Source organism: Vanderwaltozyma polyspora, genomic scaffold (genome assembly GCF_000150035.1).
Source record: "Vanderwaltozyma polyspora DSM 70294 KpolScaffold513 genomic scaffold, whole genome shotgun sequence".
Lineage (NCBI taxonomy): Eukaryota > Fungi > Ascomycota > Saccharomycetes > Saccharomycetales > Saccharomycetaceae > Vanderwaltozyma > Vanderwaltozyma polyspora.
In genome coordinates, this window is record NW_001834649.1 from 22,142 (window position 1) to 48,525 (window position 26,384).

Genomic DNA, 26,384 nt, shown 5'->3' on the forward strand with positions numbered 1-26,384 from the left:
TACTAAAGAATTTCAAGAGTAAGTTAGCATTTAAATTGAGTAACATAATTCGTTCGATGAGAAATTTTGGGTTAAAAATTCAATGAAGTCAATCAATCCTGGGTAGTAATCATAATACGAGAGATTCCTCATCATCTGCAATCTTAGAATCTCCATAACCACCGCAATATGAGATCAACTAAACAATATATACAGGAAAACCTGGATTACAACAACCATCCTAATCCAATGAGACATTATTGTTCAATTTTTCATTCCTGTTTATATATACATCGGTTGTTACTTGAATTTTTCCGATTTCCTCAAAGTACCATAAGTTTTATAATCTTCGAAAAGAAAAGAACTTGATGAACATTTCACTTTCTGGTTTCGAAGGTTTTATAATATCCGAAATACAATCAGAACTGACATGGTAAATTTTATCGAGCTGTCATAACGAGATTTGTTTGGTGAGTAACAACCGATGATATCGAAATAATGGAAAAATTATCTAAATTAGAAACAAAGGTTAATGATGATATCGAAACCGTTTTATTGCGGGTTTCTTTCTAACCGATGCATAATTTTAACTTTAATGCACCAATTGTGGTGCTATGATAAAGGGTTTCTCATGATTGTTGAAACTGAGGTGCTTTTATGGATGTTGATTAATCCTGCTAGTTACTAATGACAGTATCTAATCTTCATCTTTCTCTTTCTTTTTTGATGATATTTTTCCTAAGTCGGCTTTTTGATTAGAATTCTTAAAGGTAATAAAATAAACGTCACTTTTAATAACAACCGATATCGATTTATCAGTGAGGATAATAATGAAATCAACTCTAATTAAAAAATATAATAATCACAAATCAATAAAATCAACAAGTTGTATAAAAGAAACATGTTTATTGAAATTTTAGAATTCTTCCCCTTCAATTTGATCAGATAAAACTTTTATTTATGAGACTTTACTTTATTAATTAAATAGACCAGGGAACATCGAATTAAATCTTTGCAAGTATGTCATTTACAGAGAGCAAAGAGAGATATTCTCATGAAAAGGATAGCTCTTCTGCGAGTGATTCCATCGGTGATGTACAACCTTATGATGGTAAGGCACATGATATCACAGGTAACGCAGAAGAAATGTCTGTCCAAGAACAATTATCAAGAAATTTAAGTAAAATTTTATCAAATAACGAAGGTGTAGAAAGATTAGAATCTTTGGCAAGAGTTATCTCTACCAAAAATAAAAAGGAAATGTCTGCTTTCGAAGTCAATGATTTGGATTTTGATTTACGTGCGTTGCTGAATTATTTAAGATCTCGTCAATTAGAGCAAGGGATCGAACCGGGTGATTCAGGTGTCGCTTTTAAAAATTTAACCGCAGTTGGTATTGACGCTTCCGCCGCATTTGGTCCAAGTGTAGCTGAATCCATTAGAGATTTTATTTACTTGCCAGTACATTTGATGAACAAGTTACGTAAACAAGATGATACCCCAGTAAGAAACATTATTCAAAATTGTACAGGTGTCGTTGAATCTGGTGAAATGCTTTTCGTTGTTGGTAGACCAGGTGCAGGTTGTTCAACTCTATTGAAGTGTATCTCTGGTGAAACTTCAGAATTAGTTTCTGTCGATGGTGAATTTTCCTATGATGGTTTGGATCAACAAGAAATGATGTCAAAATACAAGAGTTATGTCATTTACTGTCCAGAATTAGATTTCCACTTTCCAAAGATTACTGTGAAAGAAACTATTGATTTTGCCTTGAAATGTAAGACTCCACGTACTAGAATTGATAACATGTCTAGAAAGGAATATGTCGATTCTTTAAGAGACATGTGGTGTACAGTATTTGGTTTGAGACATACTTATGCCACTAATGTAGGTAATGACTTTGTTAGAGGTGTCTCCGGTGGTGAACGTAAGCGTGTCTCTTTAGTTGAAGCCCAAGCAATGAGTGCATCTATCTATTCATGGGATAATGCTACAAGAGGTTTGGATGCCTCTACAGCTTTGGAATTCGCACAGGCTATCAGAACAGCTACGAATATGATGAACAACTCTGCTATCGTTGCTATCTATCAAGCTGGTGAAAACATTTACGAATTATTCGATAAGGCTACTGTTTTATACGCCGGTAAACAGATCTATTTTGGCCCTGCCGATAAAGCTGTTCAATATTTTGAAAATATGGGTTGGGTAAAACCAAACAGAATGACATCTGCTGAATTTTTAACTGCTGTAACAGTCGATTTTGAAAACAGAACCCTAGAAATAAAACCAGGTTATGAAAACCACGTACCAAAGTCAGGTACTGAATTCGAAGAGTATTGGTTAAACTCCCCTGAATATCAAGAAGTTTTACTTGAATACAATGACTACCAATCTAGACATCCAGCTGAAGAAACAAGAGAGAGGTTAGATATGGCTAAGAAGCAAAGAAGTCAAGCTGGTGCTCGTAAAAAATCACAATATACTGTTAACTATTGGTCTCAAGTTTATTATTGTATGATTCGTGGTTTCCAAAGAGTTAAGGGTGATTCTACCTATACTAAGGTTTATTTGGCCTCTTTTTTGATTAAAGGTTTAGTTGTTGGTTCTATGTTCCACAGAATTGACCCAAAATCTCAATCAACTACTTCTGGTGCTTATTCTCGTGGTGGTATTCTGTTCTATGTTTTATTATTTGCTGCTGTTACATCTTTAGCTGAAATTGCTAACTCTTTTGCTACTAGACCAATCATAGTGAAGCATAAAACGTATTCTATGTACCATTTATCTGCTGAATCTTTACAAGAAATTATTACCGAAATTCCAACCAAGTTAACTGCTATTATTATCTTGTCTTTGGTTTCTTATTGGATTCCATATTTGAAATTTCAAGCCGGTGCTTTTTTCCAGTATTTGCTATATCTGTTTACTATTCAACAATGTACTTCTTTTATTTTCAAGTTCATCGCTACTTTGACCAAAGATGGTGTTACTGCTCACGCTTATGGTGGTCTATACGTTTTAATGTTAACTGTTTTCACTGGCTTTGTCTTACCTATTCCTGAAATGCATCATTGGATTAGATGGTTCCACTATATCAATCCATTAACTTATGCTTTCGAAAGTTTAATGTCTACCGAATTTCATGGTAGAGAAATGTTATGCAGTCAATTGATTCCAGATGGTCCTGGTTACGAATCATATTCTGTTGCTAATAAAATCTGTAACATTGCTGGTGCAGTCAAAGGTAATTTATATGTTAACGGTGATGCTTACATTTTAAAACAATATCACTTTGCTTATAAACACGCTTGGAGAGACTGGGGTGTAAACATCGTCTGGACTTTTGGTTACATTGTCGCCAATGTTTTATTGTCAGAATTTTTGAAACCTGTTGAAAGTGGTGGTGATTTATTGCTATACAAGAGAGGACATATGCCAGATTTTGGTACTGAAAGTGCTGAAGCTAAAACCGCTTCAAGAGAAGAAATGATGCATGCCTTAAATGGTGAAAATGTCGATTTAGATTCTGTTATTGCTGCAAAAGATGTTTTTACATGGAATCATCTATATTACACAATCCCATATGATGGTGCCACCAGACAGTTGTTAAGTGATGTTTTCGGTTATGTGAAGCCTGGTAAAATGACAGCATTAATGGGTGAATCAGGTGCTGGTAAAACTACCTTATTGAATGTTTTAGCTCAAAGAATTAATATGGGTGTCATTACCGGTGATATGTTGGTGAATGCTAAACCTTTACCTGCATCTTTCAACAGATCATGTGGTTACGTTGCTCAGGCCGATAATCATATGGCTGAATTGTCTGTTAGGGAATCTCTACGTTTTGCTGCTGAATTGAGACAACCAAGATCTGTATCAATCGAAGAAAAATATGAATACGTTGAAAAAATCATTAAGTTATTGGGTATGCAAAATTATGCCGAAGCTTTGGTAGGTAAAACCGGTAGAGGTTTAAATGTCGAACAAAGAAAGAAGCTATCTATTGGTGTCGAATTAGTTGCCAAACCATCATTATTATTATTCTTGGATGAGCCTACATCAGGTTTGGATTCCCAATCTTCATGGTCTATTGTTCAATTCTTAAGAGCATTAGCCGATTCTGGTCAATCAATTTTATGTACAATCCATCAACCTTCTGCTACTTTATTTGAACAATTTGATAGATTATTACTATTAAAGAAGGGTGGTAAAATGGTTTATTTCGGTGATATTGGTCCAAATTCTTCTACTTTGTTATCTTACTTTGAACGTCAATCTGGTGTTAAGTGTGGTGTTTCTGAAAACCCTGCTGAATATATTTTGAATTGTATTGGTGCCGGTGCAACTGCTTCTGCTTCTGCTGATTGGCATGATCTATGGGTTGCATCTCCAGAATGTGCAGCAGCTAGAGCCGAAGTTGAAGAGCTTCACAAAACTTTGGCTAGTAGACCAGTAGAAAACAATGCCGAGTTAAATGGCAGATTTGCCGCCTCATATTTGACTCAATTAATGTGTGTTTTGAGGAGAACTTCGATTCAATTTTGGAGATCCCCTGTTTATATTAGAGCAAAGTTCTTTGAATGTGTTAGTTGTGCGTTGTTTGTCGGTTTATCTTATGTTGGTGTTAATCACTCTATCGGTGGTGCACAAGAAGCTTTCTCATCTATTTTCATGTTATTATTGATTGCATTGGCCATGATTAACCAACTTTCTGTTTTTGCCTTTGATAGTAGAGAATTGTACGAAGTCAGAGAAGCTGCGTCAAATACTTTCCACTGGAGTGCTTTATTATTATGTCATGCAGCTGTTGAAATTGGTTGGTCCACTTTATGTCAATTCTTCTGTTTCTTATTCTACTACTGGCCTGCTCAATATAGTGGCAGAGCTTCTCATGCAGGTTTCTTCTTCTTCTTCTATGTTTTAATTTTCCCAATTTACTTCGTTTCTTATGGTTTGTGGTTATTGTACATGTCGCCAGATGTCCCATCTGCATCCATTATCAATTCTAATTTATTTGCTGCGATGTTATTATTCTGTGGTATCTTACAACCTAGACAAAAAATGCCTGCTTTCTGGAGAAGATTAATGTATAACGTTTCACCATTTACTTATGTCGTCCAGGCTTTAGTCGCCCCATTGGTTCACAATAAGAAGGTTATCTGTGCTGAAAATGAATTTGCAATTATGGATCCACCTGAGGGCCAAACATGTGGTACATATCTGGAAACTTACATCAACAATAATACTGGTTATTTGACTAATCCAACTGCCACTGCTGATTGTAGATACTGTCCATACTCTGTTCAAGATGAAGTTGTTGCTCAGTTCAATATCAAATGGGATTACAGATGGAGAAACTTTGGGTTCATGTGGGCTTACATTTGCTTTAACTTCTGTGCCATGTTGTTCTCTTATTATATCATGAGAGTTAAAGTATGGTCTTTAAAATCGGTGCTAAATTTCAAGAAATGGTTCAATGGTCCAAGAAAAGAAAGACACGAAAAAGATTCCACTATTTTCCAACAGAAACCAACCGATTCCAAAAAAGTCAGCAAGAACTAATAAATTCCTTAACATATATTCAGAACATTTACTGGATTACTTACAATACTATAAAATTAAATAATATCTTAATTTTTTTTACGTACACTTTTTATAGATTTTAAAATATCAAAAAAACATATAATATAAGATCCAATTATTTAACGAGATTAATACCAAACGCAATTCTATTAATAACTTCACAGTTTAATATAAACCGTAACTCAAAATACTTTGATATGGTTTATTTTACAATAGAATGTACATTTCGATCAATTGCTGCCAGAGCTCTCATATAGAACAATATCTCTATGCCCGGAAGTAATATGAAATATTGAAATTTCGATGAAATATCAAATCAAGAGACAAGAATAGAAATGAGAAGATGTATAAGTTGGTAACCAATTCTTCTATGAAATCATTTTGCTTTACAAATAGGTGATTCAAGAATATTCATTGGTAACTAGCTCTATAGGAAGTATGTTAAGATGCCGGTCATCGATCAATATCCTACAGTTACATTCAAGGTTTCACACTCACGAAATAATTATCAGTTCTAAAGAATCAGAAGCTCGAACAAGAATTACCGATGAAGAAAGACTAGTAATCAAAAGATTTCCTATATTTAAGAATGATAGTAGTTATATTTTGCCATCTTCGAACAAATTGACGAAAGTGAAGAAAGAACATATTGCGTTAAAGATCCATAAAATTAAGAAGCTATTTGGAGAAGACCCAAATAATGTTGGTTACTTGAATTATCATTTACCAAAATCATACCCTGTACCATTTGAGATTAATAATAGAGCCTATGATAATTCTGATGGAAATGGAGAAAATGAGAAGGTAAGAAATCGTTTATCTGTAACAAAATTGTTGACAAAAAGATGGTGTGAACTTAGAGAAGCATATGATATATACTCTGAAACGCCATTATTTGAACATAAACAGATTATTGAAGGTAAATTGGTTCATCAAAAATTAGAAGAAGATATCCACCCTGTCACTGAAGATTTAGAATCTTTTGTTGAAGATTTTGAAGTTCCAATTCCAACTGATAACTTTCATAATCATGTCGATGACCTTTTTAGTTGTTCTATGAGACTGTTGTCACTATTCAGATGTGGTGAAGCTCGAGAAGTAAGATGTCATGCATTCTTAGATTCGAGAACTGGAACTTTTATCGATGGACTTCCGAAAGACGGTAAGGATGTTTTAGTTAGTGGTATAATCGATCACTTAAGTTTAAGAAGAAAGATTAGGGTATTTACAAGTTCTGGGTTTACTGAATTCAATGGTTTGAATGATGAAGTATTTGAAAATGGCAATAATTTCCAATCAATAATAGAATGGCTGAACGCCAATATAGACTTCCTAAAAAGTGAATATCAGATCAATGTATCTGATGTTAAAACCAGAATGTTTCGATCGGTTGTCTCTCAAAAATCCGTTTTGAAATATTCAAAATATCAAGTTATGTACTATCGTTATTTCTTGGAACTTCTTGGGTTACATCCGGATGTCACCTATGGTCAACTATTAAATAGTTCTTTATCAAGAGGTTTTAATATAGATCAGCGTATCGACCCTGCCAAGGTGATATATTTTATGGCATCTGATGAGGTCATAGTAGATGATATGCGAAAATTAAGAGATGGGGATGATATAGGTTTCCCTCCATTTGATTCGGATTTTACCGGCTCTTCTCCAACAGAAGAAGAATACGATATGAGTATATTATCTGATCAAATTACAGATCCAAATGTTCTTGAACGATACGGGGAATTTTTAGTTCCATGGAAAAGACCAGTGACGCTGAAATATTTTGCAGCAAGATTAGCACAAATGTACAATTGTATTTCGCCATTATTATCCAAACATTTGACTTTGGAATATTACTATAAAGGTGACAATTTTAAGAATATAAATTTTGATTTTAACGAAGATGAAATTAGAAATGGAGCATTTGACAGTTCAATGTTTTGGTTCGGCAAAAGAGATATCGAACCAATTGAACCAACATCGGAAAACTTAATAACATACTGTAAATACTGTGATTATGTTAATGTTTGTTCATGGAGACAAAAAGCGACGCAACAAAAGAAAGAATTAGGTCCAAGGCTTTTAAAACTCAACCAGAATTAGGAATAGACATGATTTCAATCCAAAAGGAATTCCGATGCAATCTAATTGTACTAGGCTATAAACCTAATAGATCTCTTGTCAATTCGTTCTACGCACATACTGAAAAATGTTGATATATCAATGAAAATGAATAACTGATTATTATATAAAAAATAATGTATATTAAATTAATTTAAATTTGTATAGTTATCAAGTTTGGTTGAACAACTACCATATTAACAAATACTTTGTTTGATTAATGATGATATAACTTCATTTCGTAGTCAGATCACTAAAATTGAACATAAATCAATCAAAATGTTTACCACATTTCAATAAGAGCTTTCAAGTTTAGTCTATTTAAATTGTATTGGATAGGTTACTGTTATATGAATGAATCTTATCAGTGTGTTGGTTACAATTATTCCATTGTAATGCTTATAATAGTCCAGTTATCTTAAAGCAAACTGAGTAACGATATAGAGGGTTCCTATTGCACAAAATTTTTAATTTTTAACTCATCAGCGAGTTGATTAAAATTTGTATTTATAGATGTAACGCAATTTAGATATATCACTACATTCACCTTAACTCTTATTAGTTTACTGAAAGTTGTAAAAGTTTTTCTTGCTAGATAAGCTAAGTATATAAATAGCTCATCTTGATATATAACCAATTATCGTACTATTAATTTAGCTAACATGGGTTTTTGGTTAAATATTGCATTATTTATGTAGGATGGGATAACAAAATTATTCTCAACTCTTTGATGGAAGGCAATGGCTACAAAATACTATGCAAATAATTCACTATAGTTTTAACTAGTAGTGATATATATTAAAGAGTGGAGTTTGTAGATAGAGAATACGTTGTTTACAAATCTAAAGGCACGAGAATACATTTTTCATAGTCTTGGGCATTAACCTTAGAATATCCAATCTGTGCTTTCATTATATTTAAAATAAATACAGGAACACATTTTATTAACTATTTAAAAAATGTTTCAACCAATCAGCTTTCCAATGAGTCAAACAATTGTTAAATAGCATATACATAAATATATAAATATATATACAAAAGTAAAGGTGATAATGGTAACATAATGAAAGGTGTTTGATTTAATCATTCATGGTCTTCTGGCACTAGAACATCAGCTTCCTCTAAGAGATCAGCTAATTGGCCATCTTGGGCCATAGTAGTAATAATATCACAACCACCAACAAACTCCTTATTCACATATAATTGCGGAATGGTTGGCCACTCACTATATTCCTTAATGCCTTGACGTAATTCTGGATCTTCTAATACATTATAAGCCGCAAATTTCTGTGGGTCAACACCTTGTTGACCTAATATATTAATAGTTGCTCTCGAGAAACCACATTGTGGAAATTCTGGAGTACCCTTCATAAATAATACTACAGGAGCAGAGCTTACTGCATCATCTATAGCCTTTTTGGTCTCAGCACTTAGGAATAATCGTGATTGATACCTAAATAAAATATTCGATCGAGATAATTGTGATATAGAAGTTCTAACTAACGGATTAAAGCCTTTTAAAAACATGACTACTATTACTACTATATTATCTGAACTATATCTTAAGTCAATAGCTCTTTATTGCCACTATCACCATCGAATAAAAACTAAACTGAATCTAGCTTCAGTACCTTAATGACTTATTTAAATCAATATTTTTCACTTTTCCATTCGATATTAGAAATAACCTTTAATTCTCGAATTAAAGGTCATACAGACAAAGGCAAGCAGTCAAAACAAAAAAAGTATATGAACATACAGTCAAAGGAGTGTTTCGAGATTATATACAAAAGAAATAAGGCATTGGTTTTAGTTTAAAAGTTCTCCTAACAATGTAAAATACAAATGACACAGTCAAACAATAGATCAGAGAACTTATTATATAAATTTTTAGAAATTTCAACATTAAGCTTAAGTTATAAAAATAATGAAGTACATAAAAATGACAGCTATAAATTTGTATCTTTCATCTCTTTACTTCAAAAATATAATAGTCTAGAATTTGTCAGCATAATATGCTGCTGTTTTTATATTATCTAGCTAAACAACTCCAGTTATATAACAAGTTCAACAATATCCACAAGAATGATAATGAATATTTTATCTGAGAAAAACCCATCTTGGATATGCAAGCCTTCGAGGAATATCTCATTATAGCGACCATCCAAAATAAAAACATTTTTGAAATAGTTTTAAGAAAATGGAGGAAGGACTAAGAAATTCGGATCCTTTTATTGAATATTAAATATGAATTTAAGGTCATTTCATTATCAAATATTAATTACAAAAAGTGATATTATTTAATCTGTTAGATTTAATCACTACTTCTATTTATAGTTTTATTCAAACTTCTTTTTATGACATGTATATATACTGATTTTTGTATCATGAGAATTGGAAGCTGACAACATCATTCTATGAGGATGCAATGCTAATGACGATAAAAAGGAAGTTGAAGAGGATAAATTTGAAGTTAGTGTCGATCTTATACCAGAGACTGCAAGAGTTCCAGCAACACCACCATTATGGTGTACGTTATTAAAACTAGAAAGCAAATCACCAGAAGTTGTCCAAAGGTTGATCTGTTTCGTACCTGTAGCAATTACAGGTACATGTTCATGCAATTGCATACATGTCATTGTAGTCATCTTTTGAGTTCCACTCTGTTCCATATTTGAACCTCCCACATTGAAAGACGATACACTATCTTGGGATCTTATATCCCACAGTTCAACCATACCATTAGCAGTACCACTAGCTAATTCTCTGTAACCGCCTCTTTGTAAATGAACATTTGTGATAGCGGAACGAGAATTTCTATTAGAAGAAGTCCTCCACAAACGTACCATCGCATCTCTTGGATCCAATCTACGATCGTATGCCCTTAATGTACCATCTGCAAAACCACATACAAAAATATCCCCTGCTAATTGATCCGAAGTAATAGAAGTGACTAAAGAAGATGTCTTAGCTGGAATATCGATCTCTACGGTTTCAGAATGAGCATCCCATATCCTAATTACTTTAACGTCACCAGTAGCGAGCAGTGACCCACGAATTTGCTGCCAGTCTATTAATAATCCACTAGATCTTGGAGTAAGCAACATATCTGTCAAACCTCTCCAAGCAGTAACTACTTGATTAGATTCAATGTCATCAAATCCTTTGTAAATATTAACTATACCATCAGAGGAACCAGTCATCAAAAGAGATGAATCGTCTTCGTTGATGAATTTCAAACTAGTAACTTTAGTACCAAAAGGATTACCATTAGAAAATCTAGATATTACCGAATCTTTTTCCCAATCATATACAGTAATATAATCTCTTTCATCTGCTACAACCAAATAATCATCAAACTGTGTAAATTCCATAATTTTCGGTTGGGATTTATTATCAAATGTTATTAACCTATTAGACCAGTCTCCATACAGAGACAAAGTCTTTTCAGCCTGAGTCTCTTCAATAATCTTTTCATTCCTATTCCTTCTCCAAATTCGAATATTATAATTTACACTCCCTGGTTCATCCGTTTCTTGTTTTCTCATCTGAGGTTCCTGAAAATATTCGTAACAATAAGTTAGGAGTGAACTTTGAAGTGGAAGTATAATTTGTTCTGTTTCTTTTTTAACTCCACCACCATTTGATTTCAACCCCGAACCGTTAGAAGAACGGTTCCCACTGGAATCTGATTTTGGGGTTTGAGTATGTGTAGTTGATGAACTATATCCTTTATCATCATGATCCTTAAATCCAAGAGTACTAAAAAACTTTGTCAAAAAGAACTGTCCTTGTAATTCATCATGGTGACTGCTTTCATCGCTCAGTATTTCTTCAGAATTGTTATTTGATGCTTGGTTATTATTCCTTCCTATTACTTGTACTTGTGAGGCATCAAATCCCTTAGAGCCATTTTGGTTCAAATTCGAGCTTCTCTTTATTAAATATTCTTCCATTTTGAGAAATGGAGGCCCTAAATCTTTATGAAAGCTAATTTCTATTAGAATATAATCAATAATTTTTCCTGCCAATACACTATTCTCTGGGAATGGATCACTTGCTAATATTAACAAACCTTTCCAAATAGAACTGAAAATAGATCCTTGACTGAAAGTTGACTTCTCATTGAGATCTTTATTTTTACCAATACCTTCTAGCTGTGTTATTTCTTCATTCAAAAGATCAAATGCAACTACGATAAAAAAGTTGATATACCTATTAACAACTTTTGAAAAATAAATAATAATCTCCTTCCTTACAAGAGGTGATCCATCATTGATTAATGGTAAAATTGATATCAAATTAGATATACTTTGCTCCTTAAGCTTCTCAAAATCAACATTTTGAAGCTTAGATTGAATTTCTTGACAATGCTGTAGCTGACGTTCAATTTTCATTTGTTGTTGCTCAATTTGTTGATATTGTTGATGAGTAGCATTTTGTATTTGTTGCAATTGAGTATGTAATTGTTGATATTGTTGTTCTAGTTCTTGCTGTAGCCTTAAAAGAATTTCAGATTCGTCTGGATCTGAAATATAGGACGATAATGACAGTAAACTTGCAGCTCTTATCTCAGGGACTGGATCATTTAAAGACTTCAATATCGAGTCAAGGACACCTAATTCCATGCATATGTACCTGTGCAAAGGGTGTTTTTCAAAAAATTGACCTAGAAGAATAATCGACCATTGTCTTAAAAGTGGTACTCCTGAATTATCAATGTAATAACACAATCTTTTTACCAAATCCATGTTGAAGCATTGTTTTTGACCATGAGGAAAATCTCTGATGAAAGCAGATAAAATGAATACAGCCATCGCTTTTTGATCATCTGTCGTTTCGTTGGAATAATGATTAGTTATAGTGTCTATACTGTTATTTCCTAATTGTTGGGATGACTGGTTCCTTAAGATACTAACTGATGGTTTAGCCGTCATAGTAAGTGGGGATCCATTATTCAGAGAAGAACTGCTTGTTGGGAGTTGAGGAGAATTCCAATCTGGAACAAGTATTGACACAAAGTAAACATATCCTCTTTCTTTTAACAAATCTGCTTGGATACTTTTATAGTCGATCGCCATAATTCTTGCCCAAATAAACACTAAAATTGGTTTCAGTTCAGGAGCAGGACTTTGTAATAGTTTCAATACATACGGAAATATACCAATTGAAAGTGACAAATAGACTGCCCATGGACCCAAATCCAAAAATCTAGATAAAAGTACTAATGCTCTAATACGATGTACCTGTGATAATAAGACTTGAAGAACAATTGGCAATTGCTCTGGAGGATTTCTTGTATTTGATGCATATTTTAACCAGAGCTCAAATGCAGTTAGGTTTTGTTCAAAAAATCCAGTGAATTGTTTCTGAACTGGCTGCACTCCATTTTGAAAATTTACTGTGCTTGATCTTTTTTGATTGTTTAATGCAGGATGTGTTGCTAATGACATTGTACTTAGATTTCCAACTGCAAATCTTGAATGATTCTGAATGCTTCCAGGTTTTACCTCCTGTTGTTGTTTAAGTTGTTGCTGTTGTTGCTTGGGTTGCTGATTTTGGGCAGTATCTTGCTGTCTAAATAGCGTAGTTGCATCTGTTGTACGGGCTTGAGGGTTATTTTCCAAGCTGTCAACCAATTTGCTTAAGACTTCATCTAGAGCCAGATCCCAAGATTTCCACATTGGATGTTCGGCTATACTTTCCGGCAATGAGGGATCAGATACAGGATGGCAATTATACCAAGGCATAATTCTTTTTGCTAATAAAAAGTTTCTGAATAATGCAGCGACCATTAGGTCATGTCTAAAAAGCTTTTTAAAAAGAGGCCTTGGTAAAGATGTCCATGCTATCGTGTCAGTAATTGCTGTAAAAATCCAATTTAATTCTCCCAAAGGAGTCCTTCTATCAGATAACATCCCTGGGACCTTAATATTTGGTGTTTTTAATTCTGGAAATTCTTTTTCATCAGAGCTGAATTCGTTAGAAGATTCGAAAAACACTTTGTACTTTGAATTTTTTAAATGCGATTGCATTAAGAATACTTTAACACTAATATCAATCGGGTTAGTTAGACAACATGTGAATAAATCAGCAGGTAATTCGGGTGCCATTAATAGCAACTCATCGGCTCTACAAGATGCTAGTTGGAAGCATTCTTTATATGCTGACGTTGGAGATGGAGCTGCAACATCATGTTTCCCACTTTCATCATCTTTTATTCTTTTTTGTACAAAATTTTGGAAATTTGTAACTATGTTACCTGCACTGTTACAATCATAAACAAATATACATGGAGCACCTAACCAAGTTTGCAAATCATACAAAGAAACTGGAATATATTGTGTGTACCCTCTATTGAAAACCCAAATTTCACCTGAAGGAGTAGGTTTAGGAACACCATGGCCATTGTAATGAAACAATATTCTATCATCCTTTGAAGTTCGTCTGAGCGAGTTACAAAATCTTTTCACATCTTCCACACAAGGATCTAAACTTTGTTTGAACCTAGTTCTTAAAGACAATGTCTCATATTGAGATTGTAAGTTCTTACCTATTTGTTCAATAGCTTTCTTAGAGTCTTGAAAAGTCAATGCATCAACACCGGCTTCGATTCTTGCACATGGATTAGTCTTTATAACATCTGGTGGATCAACACCCAAGTTAAGACATAGTAAAAGAGCAGCACTCACAGTTTTCTGTCTATCCTTCATAATTTTCCAATCTGTAATAGGTTGGAAATAACTATCTTCATCTTCAAGTATTTCATTCTCTGGAGTAGGATTACCATTTCTTCTGTGCCTTTTATCATCAAAATAAAAGATAAAGTTTTGTGCTAGAGTTTCTAAAAACTGTTCACTATTATATTGTTCATCGAACCCATGTCTCGTATTTGTATTTAAGGGTTTCAAAGGGTGAGGACCATAAGAAACAGTCATTTAGCTATAAATAGTGAGGGATATCGACAAAACCTTTAATGTTTTAGTCAATATTATGGTGAAAGTAAGGGAAATAGCAATAATAATAGCCAGTTAATATAAACTTAGTTAAATATATGTTTATTTTTATGCAATTATTCAAATATTTCAATAAACTTTACGGAACTAAATCCTTGAACACAGTTTATGTTAGAATTACAATTGGGATATCTTCCAAAAGATAAATTTTGCAAATGGAAAATAGCCAATTATGTTCGTTGGGTTAATTTAAACTTCTTGATACCCTCTGCGAACAATACAAGTTAATAGTCTTGAAATTACGGGTTGAATAATCTATATCTATGTCTATTTATATGCTATGTATGATAATTTTATCATTGCTAATCAAGCAAGAGCTGTTTTAGATATTTCGAGATATTGTACTTATTTCCCGAGATCACGTGAGATAATTCCCATTTCGCCATAATGAAAGCCAATTTTACCTTTCTTCAATTCTATAGACAGTATAAATCTAATATTATTCTGAATATTATTTTTTCATATTTTAATCACATTAATTCCATATTCATTAAAAAGGTATTACGCTAACCTCGGATTTAGTTGCAACACTGAATCTCAGACGATGATGAGGTTTCCCATTGTAGATTGCCATTCTTGTGAGGATAATTTTGAATAATTTTCCTAGTACTAAACCGATCTAAAAATGCATAACACTAGAATAATAAATAGCAGATTATATGAATTTAATCATGTAACTCGATGAATATTTCTGGGCTTACAAATATCGTCCTTCCTTTAATCTCAATATCTACTGGTATTATAAGATCACGTGCTCAAATCAAGTGTTGGTATCAGAATGAAAAATTACAACAAATATCGATGAGATGACTTTAAAAATATCAGGTTTGTAGATTAACGAAGTGATATTTAAGTTTCCAATTTAAAGGGATCAGGAGTGCATATACCATAGTGGAAAATCATGGCAAGCTCTAGTTATAATCCCTCGATCCTTTTGAAGAGGATTTTTTCATTAAATGAGACAAGTCCACTGATTTTATCTCTAGATACTATAGCTCAAACTTCGAAAAATTTGCTTAATGAATTCGTGTATTGCAGCAGTACAAATAAGGATATTACCATTGTATATATTTCATTCGAGACCATTAACAGACCATCATATGCAACTAACTTTATAGATGCAAGTTCATTGAAATTACAAGATTTAATATCAACGTTAAGAACTTATTTGCCTTCACCTCAAGAAAAAGTTGCAGGTAAATTTTTAGTTATCATAGACTCTATCAATTATATCTCCAATACCAATTTATCTCAGTTTATTTCATCTATTGCATCTCCAAATATTACATTTCTGGTGAATTTCCATAAGGACATGCCAGAATTGAATGACAATGAGAACGGTATCCATTATCCATCAAGTTTTGAACTTTTACATTTTATGGCAGCTACCATTTTAGAAGTTGAACCACAATTTTCTGATACTGTAGAAGAAGAAGATGTCAGATCTAATCTATCAAAATTTATTATACCGAAAGGTATGAATAACTCTACATATATGCTAACATTAACGAACAAAAGGAAATCAGGGAGATCCATTAATTATCAGTTCACTATCAACTCAGATACTCATGAATATGAAATATTTAAAGACATGAATGAAATTGAAGATAATGTTAATAATGAGAATCCAGAAGCATTACAAGATTTGGCAACCTTTAATCTGTCGACTTCAGCTAAGCAAAAAAAAGCCAAGGATCAAGTGGAACTTCCATTCTTAGAAGCACAATCTTTTAATACTGGTGGTGCTATTGTCTACGAATTTGAAAAGGATGATGATTATGATGAAGAGGATCCATATGAAGATCCATTTTAGTACATAAATGTATAGACAAATATGATAAATTTTTAAAAGTATATACTGTTTTTAAAAAATACGAATCTTTGATTTATAATGAGTAATCTAATTTCTTTAATCTCTAATTACAAATGGTAGCAGATATATCTGATATCTTTATCTCAACTGTGCTATATTCTCACATCAATCGCTACTCAAATACACTCCGGCCTATCCTTTTTAGTAATCGCATTTCGCGACAGCTAGTCATTCCCTGTTAAATCATTATAATACACATCAAAAATATGCCAATAACAGTCAAATTTAATATTATGACGCTAACGTTCTTAGTCTGTGTGTGTTTTAATACATAATAAATTATTGCTCCAGAAGTGATAGATTAATGAGAATTCTAACAATACCAACTTCCTGTTAGCTATAGATGTCACCATTTCTCTTGGCTTAATACCTTATGGATGGAAACTGTTTTTTAAATAATTACTGTCTTGTCAGTATTACAATTGTTGTAAAAGAAAGAACATAATAAATCAATTTTTTAATTTTGTAGAAAAGTTAATACAGTTTAATGACAGTCAACTTTTCTCTTTAAATACATTATTCAAATAAAACGTTACCAAATATGAATCGTATTCATAAAATAAGAAAGTAAATTTTCATTTTGAATCGTCTTAGGAAGAGTAACGTCAATTTCAAAAACATATCCATTATCGAGGTGTCCACATAAGCGACATAGCCGTTTTAATTATTCAGAAACGAATCAATAAATCGAAGATTAATTCTTAAAATTAATACTCTAATAGTATTTCCCGATTTAAAGTCGTTCTTCCTAATTAACAATATTTCACAACAATGTATATCTAGTTCAGGATTAAATATTTCTCTGATGAATAATTTCATTATCTGACAAAAAGGTTTTGGTTCAATACATCTATATCAGTGAAACAAAGTATCGGCTTATTTGCACCCAACTGACTACAACCAAAAGAAAAATTGTATTATTAATGTGAATTTTTATTACGCACCCCCAAATTCATTGCCTTATATTTCTTACACCTTTGGTGTTATTATTTCCTAATAGACTTTTCTAAAATCAAGAACCACATCAATATCCATCTCAAGGTTATATTTACAAATTCCTGTTATATCATCACAATTCTTCTCGACACCTAGAATAATATTATGCCAATTCAAATCATAATCAGCAATGTCTGATAACAACTTCGAAATTCCATTTTTATTTTTATTAGGAAGTAAATTAATGAAATATTTTAAATTGCTACGATCCATTGACATAGTAGGAAAAGTTAAATGGTTAACATAAAACAAGTTATTGCTCTTCAAAACTTTGTTCTTCAATTGTTGTTTACTGAAATCAGTTGTAATTAAATTTGTGGAGTCATTGTCTCCATTCAGGTATAGACTAAACCTTTCATTCAATTCTCCAACTGCTGTCTTCCAAGCTTCATCAGCTGCTTCTCTAGAAGAAGATTCTAAAGAAGCCCAAGTTTCTACTATAGATTTTGCAGATTCACATGGCTTAAAGTTATCAAAAGGAAGCAACCCCCATAATTCAGTATTCCAATTACCACTTGTAACTTTCATGTTGAATTGCGACATCTTAAAATCCTGCATCATGTTAATAATAAATTTTGGGAATAAGTCAAAGTTATAATAGTTATCTTCTTGATCTAAGCTATTATATTCCCTAAACCAAGAAGAATTTTGCTTAAAATTAAAGGATCCTAACAGATAACCTTGCTCTAAATTTGTTATATTCCCTGTCTCTTTATAAGGATATCTGATATTTGATGATCTTAAAAAGGGTGTCGATTTATTCAAGACTTTTTCGACTTGAGGTGAAATTGACTTTGGAATCTCAAAACTTGGTATAATGATATCTTTAACCTCATCGTTAAATGAAACCAAGTCTGTATTAATCATTTTATCCATTAATGAATAGTTACCTGCATCTTCAGGATCATCCATGGGAATTTCTACGTCCTCGTCTATTGGAACATCTGAAAACGAATCATGAGCTCCAGAGAAATGAAATAAAAATACCAAATAACTCAAAATAACTCCCAAATGCATCTTTGAATATATAAATTACCAAGTCCAACCAGCAGACAAACCAATAACCAATCCACCTATATATCTCTTTATATCTCTATTATAATTGCAAAATTTGAATGATTAACGTAATATACCTCATTAAAATAAATTTAGAACCTCTTAATATATTCGATTTAATATATATCGGAAAAATCTGAGACGTAATGAAAAGAATGAATATTAAAAGATATGAAACAGATTCTGATCCAAAAGGGTAAAAACTTTGATCTATATCATTTCTTGAACAATTTCAAAGATCTGAGTTTGTTACTTGTAAAAGATTTGTTTGATATACATAGTTCATTAATATTTTAAGGGGTAATGTAACGTATTGGAACAATTTATGGATTGAAGGAGTGATAGGATTATTCACGATATCTTGCGATAAGAATGTTCATTGTAACTGTATATAGATAGTCCTTACAGTGGAACTTTGAATATCAAGACGACTTAATGCATCCATCTGATGTCTCTTGAATTTTACCTTTTTTTTACTTTGAAATATTTTTAATACCTACTATTATACAAATCTTTTTTAGTTCTATGTATCAAAAGTCTATGCGGTTGACCAAAGGGAAGATTTAAATCAATGTTTATGTACTTTACGTTTCTTAATAACCGGTGTTTTCCCACTAGCGCCAATAGTGATGTTAACCTTTGGTGGTATTGGGAAACCATATGACTTTGCGACTTTTGTTAAATCTAGTTTATCAATTTGATAAACAGTTTTCAAAGAATGAGAAGCGTATGCTTGCAAATAGGATCTGTAACCATCTTTAGCAATTTGATGCAAGTGATAGTTGGAACTTATCAATTTTTCTAATTGTGATTGAACGTTTGCAATTTTGTTTGTTGGGAATTCAAACTCATTTAATGGAACCTTAGCAGCCTTTAGATATCTCAAGAAACCCAATTCATTTGGAGTCAAGAACATCAGAGACTTACCTTTACCCTTAGTACCTCTTGCAGTTCTACCAACTCTGTGAATATAATCTCTTGGATCATCAGGAGGATCGAATTGAATAATCCAATCGACAGCTGGGATATCTAAACCTCTAGCAGCGACATCAGTACAGACTAGAATACCTCTTTCAGCATTACAAAATTCGAAGAAAGTATTAGTTCTCTTTTGTTGCTTTTGTTTACCATGTAATTCTAAAACTGGTAAATCGATATAGTTTAATAATTCAGCATAATATCTGACAGAGTTACAAGAAGATAAAAAGACGATGATTTTTTTCTTTTGGTTTCTCTTTAAGAAAGAAAATAGCAATAGGAATCTCTTGTCACTCTCACAAACGACATAACCTTGTTCTAAACCGTCAGCAGTCGATGTATCTCTTTCAGTGACGACGTTAATGAACAACGGACCTTTTCTTAAGGAAATTCTTGCTAAATCTTCAACTTTAGTGGTTTGAGTAGCAGAGAATAACATAGATTGTCTATCTTCATTTGGTAAGATTTTAATAATTTGTTTCATTTCATCTTCGAAACCGATTTCCAAAATACGATCAGCTTCATCGATGACCAAAGCTTTCAAATTCTTGAAAACGAAACCTTTTGTGTTTTGCAAATGATCCAACAATCTACCAGGGGTTGCAACCAACATGTTGACACCTTTGATCAACTTTTCAGCTTCTTGTCTTCTGTTGGCACCACCAATAACGATACCAAAAGTTTGAGAATGGAATTCCATCAATTCACGAACGACACCAAAAATTTGCAAAGCTAATTCTCTAGTAGGTGTGATAACAATTACACCAGTACCATTTCTTGGCTTGAACTTCAAAGAGTGTAACATTTCAATAGCAGGGATTAAAAATGCTAAAGTTTTACCAGAACCAGTTTTAGCAGCCCCCAAGACATCTCTTCCTGCCAATAGAGGAGGAATAGTTCTTGCTTGGACAGGGGTCATTGAGGTGAAGCCCATTTTTTCTATAGCTTTCAAAGTAGGATCAGATAATTTTAAATCTTTAAAATTTTTTGCAATTGAAGAATCATCTTTATCGTTCCCAACATCAGATACGTTTTGGACTTCCATTTCCAGTCCGAACTCTCTCGAGTCCTGGTCTTCTCTAGTACGTTTGGACATGATGACAACGACTCACAGGTATAGTATATCTATCGAGATAAACTGATGTGTAACTATACAAACAGTGTATATATTTATATATAAATATTTGAGTTCAAGTAGATACACAACATATTTTTTTATTATTATATTTAGTAATTACAAGTAGTTAGCTGTAGAGAATAGTTTAAGCTCATCTCATCTCATCTCATCTCATCGCTAAATTGAAAAATTTTCAAATCACGTTTGTACGTGAATAATGACAAACAATTATTTTTTCTGAAACATGTGATCAATAGAAATAATCCGTCACATGATCAATTAATTAGAAGTATAGATTAGTTATTACTTACTGGTAAAATGGAATAAAAGCAATGCAAAATAAGAGAAATCCAAGTGTGTGAGAGTTATGGCAATAGGTGGCGTAATGTGTTCCTTTTATGAAAGAGGAAAGAATGGTATGGGAGGCAGGGATGTAAACAATGGTTTTTAGTGGTATGGTTGACCACAACACATCAAAAAAGAGTTTGTTTCTATTATGACGACGGTTCTTGAAAAGCACAGCACATGACAGAGAACACGCACAGAGAAGTGAGCGCAATGAGATAAGAGAAATATTATCCGCTGTGTTACTGTGTCCAAGAATTCAGAGAGGGAACAGAACGGGACAGGACAGGACGAATGTGACAATTCTTATTTTAAGAAACTGGGCGCTACCACACTGTGAGTACCCCTCTGTAAAAAACAAAGAGAGGTCCGTCCGCATACGGGGATACGCGCAGGGATGCAAGGACGCATGCTTTCAAGATTAATCAAAGCGGCACATAAAAAAGTGTGACGCCGCCGATCTCTCCATTTGATTCTCGATTTGTAATTAAATAGGGACAAAGACACAGACACAAATTGTTAACATACCTAATCAGGGACCCTTTTTCCAGTTCTTAAACGACAAAACCAAAACCGAGTCTTCCCCGGAGTATTTGAAAATTGTTCTTTTCCATGGTGACATGTAACAAACTTTGACAAGTTCATGATGACATCTGATCTCAGTTCAGCATGATATATCATAGCATAGCATAGCGAAGCACAGTATGGTATGGTATGGTATGGTATAGTATATTATATCATATCATATCTAAGCTTTGTTTCAGTTTAATTCAATTCAATTCAAATCAGCTCTGGTTAAATCAGTCCAATCCCACCATTTTCTACTGTGTCGTCGGTGTTTGATTTGGTGGACGTGTCCTTGTACGATGAGACAACCAGGAAAGAGATTCGACAGATGAGAAACAAGTTCTGGCTTCTCTCCTCTTCTCTTCTCTCCTCTTCTTCTTCCCCAACGACAACAACAACTCCCCTAATTTCTTATTTCTTTTATTTCCAGTTCTCATAAAATTGAAAAAGGAGACAGGTTTTTGTGTCTTGTTGTTGATATGGAATTACAAAAGACACAAAATTGGTTTTGACTAAACAATAAAAAAAGAGAATAAAATAGAAATACCACAAAATTTGGAAACAAATAAAGCACGAGCACGAGCTCAGTCACAAAATCTTACACCAAACAAGAACTATCTTTTTACCATCAGATATCTCCACTCTCTCCCAACTATATAAAAAGAAGTTCTTTCTCTCTTCAAGTCGTGGTTTTTTGTTTCATCTTATACAATACTTTCCCGATTTGCGTTATTCCTCTTCCTGTCACTTTTCCATAATTCAATTCAAAGTAACTACGATAGAAGCCATATATATATATATTAACTTATATATATATATACTCATATAGATATTTATATAATAATAACAGTTTTTTTAATTTTTTAACCTTTTTTTTTTAATTTTTTTTGATTATACCAAAAATACTAATTAAAAAATAATTATTACGTTAACTCAAAATGTCTATCACAGTTGCAAATTGGTTCGATGATTGGGATACTAAACTTTTGTACCAAGCTTTAGTCTTGGACAGTACTACTGCCCCGGCAGTACCACCTATCCCTCCTGTAGGGTTAGTTGTAGGTCCCGTACTAAGATTGAAAGATATCAACTATAACACAATGTTATATCGTGTCTCGATATTACTTTGTGTTAAAAATCAAGTCATTTTACCTGCTCCAGTTTTTGAATGGTTCTCTGGACCAGCGGAATTCACTAGTTTGCCTTTCCTCTTAACCACCGGATTCTTACCTGCAACTTTAATATTTACTGGCAATATTGGTGCTGATGTTTACCAATTCTATCGTTATGATTTGGATTACCCATTACCTAACGACGATGTAATGATCAGATACACTTTAGATACCTTAACTCAACCAAATTGGAGATTCTTTGTACCTTCAAAGACTACAAATTCAAATACTGCCATTTTTTCTTGTAATGGTTATTCTCCAAATGTTAACACACAAAAGTTTCATGGTTCTTTATGGTTTGATATGTTAAACAAACATAGTAAAATCCATTATAATCAGATGTTAGGTTTAGGTGATCAAATTTATTCAGATATGGTGAGGTATAATTGTCCACCTGTGCAGCAATGGTGGGCAATGGATCCAATACAAAAGAGAAATAAAATTCTAACAGCCGCCGAATTACAACAAATTGATGAATTCTTTCTATTAAATTATATAGAATGGTTCGGCTACGGTTACTGGATAGGGAATACCCCAAATTCACAAACTACTCAAGGTTGTTTCCCAATCACTCTAGCTACAATCCCTTCGGTGAACATGTGGGACGATCATGATACCATTGACGGTTTTGGTTCTTATCCAAATTGGTTCCAAAAGACCAACGTCTTTTCAAATTTAGGTCAAATTTCTTTCAAATATTATATGTTATTTCAACATCATGTTAATATCACTAATCCAGTAGATTTCTTATCAGATGAACAATGGGTATTAGGGGTAACTCCTGGTCCTTATGTTCAACAGTTATCTCATTCTATATTTACAAGATTAGGTCCTGATATCGCTTTATTAAGTGCCGATTGTCGTACAGAAAGAACGATTGGACACGTTCTTCATGAAAGCACTTATGACGTCTTCTTCAATAGATTAACCACTGAATTTCAATCAATGCCATTTACTCATTTATACGTCGTTCTTGGTGTACCGGTGGCATACCCAAGATTAATTTGGTTGCTATGGATTTTTGGCGCTCCATTGGCATCAACTCTAAAATGGTTTAGTAAAAGAGGTTTATACGGCAAAGATTTAACTAATAAAGCAAGTGGTGAGTTGGAAATTTTATCAAATATTAAAGATCAATGGGTGGCATTTAATCATTGGAAAGAAAGAAATAGATTTTTAAGACGTTTACAACATTTTGCAAAAAGAAATTCCGTTAGAGTAAGTTTAGTGAGTGGTGATGCTCATTTAGGTTTCGTTGGTAGATTATACGGTACTGAATTCAGTGTTAAAAATGATGCTGTTCATGACTGGAGATTAATGTTTAACGTTGTAAGTAGTGCCATAGTTAATGCACCAGTATCGAATGGTTCTGCTATTGCTTTACAAAAGAAAGCAAATAAACCTTTGAAATTTGATGGCGATACCGCTCAAGATGTCGTCCCACTCTTTGATGTTGACGCTTTGGATAATGGAGTTAAAAGAACTAACACAGGGTTCTATAACAAGAGAAATTGGGGTGATTTAATACCTGCAGAAAATGTTATTGCAACTGAATACATCCAAAATATCTTAAAGATTGAACCTGGTAAGTTTGTCTTACCCAGAAAAATTTCGGAAGATGATCCAAAGGGATGGAATTGTGAAGATGAAATCGCTCAAGTTAAAAATAATATTCCTTATGAAATTACTGATAATTGTATCATTGCAACATTGCATGTAGAAAAGGATACTTATAATATCAATAGTGAAACATCATTTTTCTCAACTCCAATTCCCGAATTAGCTAGATACTTTTCATTGTAGCAATACGTGCCTACTTGCCCATTCAATCCAACATCGCAATAGATGTTGAATGTATTATAATAATTTTAAACTAATTGAATTAAGAAAATACCACTGTTTCTTAATTATCACTCAAACACCCACCACAACCCGTCTGTACCATACCATACTTTTCAATCCCAAACTAAAACCTATCCATCATTGGTACTTCCATCCAGTTTTTTTTTCTCATAATCTGTTCTTATAAGTGTTTTTGCAATTATATCATTTATCCTTATTTAATAATTAATTAATTAATCTATCTAATGAAATTATAATTAATCAAATATTAATCCTCATTAAAGTAAAAGTCCAAGAATAAACAGTGGTGTGGCCAAGCACCACATTTTTGGTAAGCCCAATGCATACCAATGACATGCCATTCTTGTTTTATAATTTTAGTCAGTACCAGATCCTAAAGAGAGATTTTGAGTATGTGGAAGTAAAACTTAAAGGGAATCACTAGTCATAATATGTAAAGCGTAATAATCAGGTATAACAAGCCATAAACATATCCATTCTATTCCATACCATTGACAGCGGAAATAATTAATCTTGGATTTCGGAAAAACTATACGTCATATAATCCTTACATTAACTAATAATAGTTTTTCCCATTCATAATTATTCCGAAAACGTCAAAAAAAAAAGAAAAAAGAAAAAAGAAATTACTAAATTGTGGTAGCAGTAGTTAAAACGTAGCAAATTTTTAAATCGCCAAAAAATATATAATAGCAAGCGAATTATCAGTAACATCTAGAAAAAACGGGTAAATAAAACTGCAACAGTCAATGTCTTATTTCATTGCTGTTTGCCCTTTCTTTATTTTTTTCCGTTATTTCAAACTACAAAAAATTTACAAAAATTAAAACTAGTTTATCCGAAATACCATCCTTACCACATATCATCTACAGTTAGCAAAAAACTAACTGACTAAAACGATTCTGGCTTACACCTGTATGAATCACGGTAGGAAAAGTATTCTGGTTGCAACGAGTACTAGTTGCATTCAATTGCTTTCGTGTCTCTACTACGTTTTGACCAACATTGGAGTTGACATCTCAATGAACTAAATAGATAAATAAAATATCGATCGATCAATCAATTAATCAATCCCACGGATTCAGCTAAAAAAATTATATTTTAAAAACTGTACGGAACCATTCTCAAACAAGCCTACAATTCATACTAGCCGGATCACTGTTTATCAGGCTAATTAAAAAAAACATATTATTAAATATTCTTGCACGACCAAAACAACAATAAATTAACGAGTATTTACTTCAATCTCCCTACCCCGTTGCTTTAATCTGCTTCAACTAACATTCAATGCAGATATGTACTAAATTTCTAATACTTACAAATACGTCATGTATAATAACGTAGTTATCAATATACAACACTAGACCTTTTGAGCTGCTCCAACTTGTTAATCAAGAGATGTAGATTAAAAAGCTTCGTAAAAACAAAGGAAGTGTGTGCCCTACTAGCTAAGACGGTACAAGTATGTGATTTGTATACCCATTTATACAGTGCTTTTTTTACTCTAACCATTTCAAATTTTCATCGCTTTCCCTTTCTATACATATCCCTCTGAAATTTTTATCAAAATTGCAGTTTCGAAATTGCCTGAACCTGTTGTTTAAGTTCGAATTTCCACTTTTGAAAGGGTGAGAATTATCCGATATTCTCTTCTCCTTGGTTTGCTATAATCTTATTATTAATGGGATTTAGTTATTTTAAAGCCCATCAATGCCGGT

General features: G+C 32.8%; 8 protein-coding genes across 8 annotated transcripts; 4 read left to right on the forward strand and 4 right to left on the reverse strand.

Moving 5' to 3' along the window:
* Positions 1-999: 999 nt before the first annotated feature.
* On the forward strand, positions 1,000-5,541 carry PDR12 (ATP-binding cassette multidrug transporter PDR12; the record flags this gene model as incomplete). The annotated part of the gene is made up of 1 exon (XM_001644301.1): positions 1,000-5,541. The coding sequence occupies one exon, from the start codon at positions 1,000-1,002 to the stop codon at positions 5,539-5,541; it is 4,542 nt and encodes a 1,513-aa protein (XP_001644351.1).
* Positions 5,542-6,000: 459 nt separating this feature from the next.
* On the forward strand, positions 6,001-7,665 carry EXO5 (Exo5p; the record flags this gene model as incomplete). Its single annotated transcript, XM_001644302.1, has 1 exon — positions 6,001-7,665. One exon carries the CDS (start codon positions 6,001-6,003, stop codon positions 7,663-7,665), a length of 1,665 nt encoding a protein of 554 aa, XP_001644352.1.
* Positions 7,666-8,766: 1,101 nt separating this feature from the next.
* Positions 8,767-9,210, reverse strand: GRX5 (monothiol glutaredoxin GRX5; the record flags this gene model as incomplete). The annotated part of the gene is made up of 1 exon (XM_001644303.1): positions 8,767-9,210. The coding sequence occupies one exon, from the start codon at positions 9,208-9,210 to the stop codon at positions 8,767-8,769; it is 444 nt and encodes a 147-aa protein (XP_001644353.1).
* An 812-nt stretch (positions 9,211-10,022) lies between these two features.
* Positions 10,023-14,621, reverse strand: KOG1 (ubiquitin-binding TORC1 subunit KOG1; the record flags this gene model as incomplete). The annotated part of the gene is made up of 1 exon (XM_001644304.1): positions 10,023-14,621. The coding sequence occupies one exon, from the start codon at positions 14,619-14,621 to the stop codon at positions 10,023-10,025; it is 4,599 nt and encodes a 1,532-aa protein (XP_001644354.1).
* Positions 14,622-15,600: 979 nt separating this feature from the next.
* On the forward strand, positions 15,601-16,512 carry IKI1 (Elongator subunit IKI1; the record flags this gene model as incomplete). Its single annotated transcript, XM_001644305.1, has 1 exon — positions 15,601-16,512. The coding sequence occupies one exon, from the start codon at positions 15,601-15,603 to the stop codon at positions 16,510-16,512; it is 912 nt and encodes a 303-aa protein (XP_001644355.1).
* A 1,053-nt stretch (positions 16,513-17,565) lies between these two features.
* Kpol_513p14 (uncharacterized protein) lies at positions 17,566-18,585 on the reverse strand (the record flags this gene model as incomplete). The annotated part of the gene is made up of 1 exon (XM_001644306.1): positions 17,566-18,585. One exon carries the CDS (start codon positions 18,583-18,585, stop codon positions 17,566-17,568), a length of 1,020 nt encoding a protein of 339 aa, XP_001644356.1.
* A 607-nt stretch (positions 18,586-19,192) lies between these two features.
* Positions 19,193-20,698, reverse strand: HAS1 (ATP-dependent RNA helicase HAS1; the record flags this gene model as incomplete). Its single annotated transcript, XM_001644307.1, has 1 exon — positions 19,193-20,698. One exon carries the CDS (start codon positions 20,696-20,698, stop codon positions 19,193-19,195), a length of 1,506 nt encoding a protein of 501 aa, XP_001644357.1.
* A 1,871-nt stretch (positions 20,699-22,569) lies between these two features.
* Kpol_513p16 (uncharacterized protein) lies at positions 22,570-24,606 on the forward strand (the record flags this gene model as incomplete). The annotated part of the gene is made up of 1 exon (XM_001644308.1): positions 22,570-24,606. One exon carries the CDS (start codon positions 22,570-22,572, stop codon positions 24,604-24,606), a length of 2,037 nt encoding a protein of 678 aa, XP_001644358.1.
* Between the last annotated feature and the right edge of the window lie 1,778 nt (positions 24,607-26,384).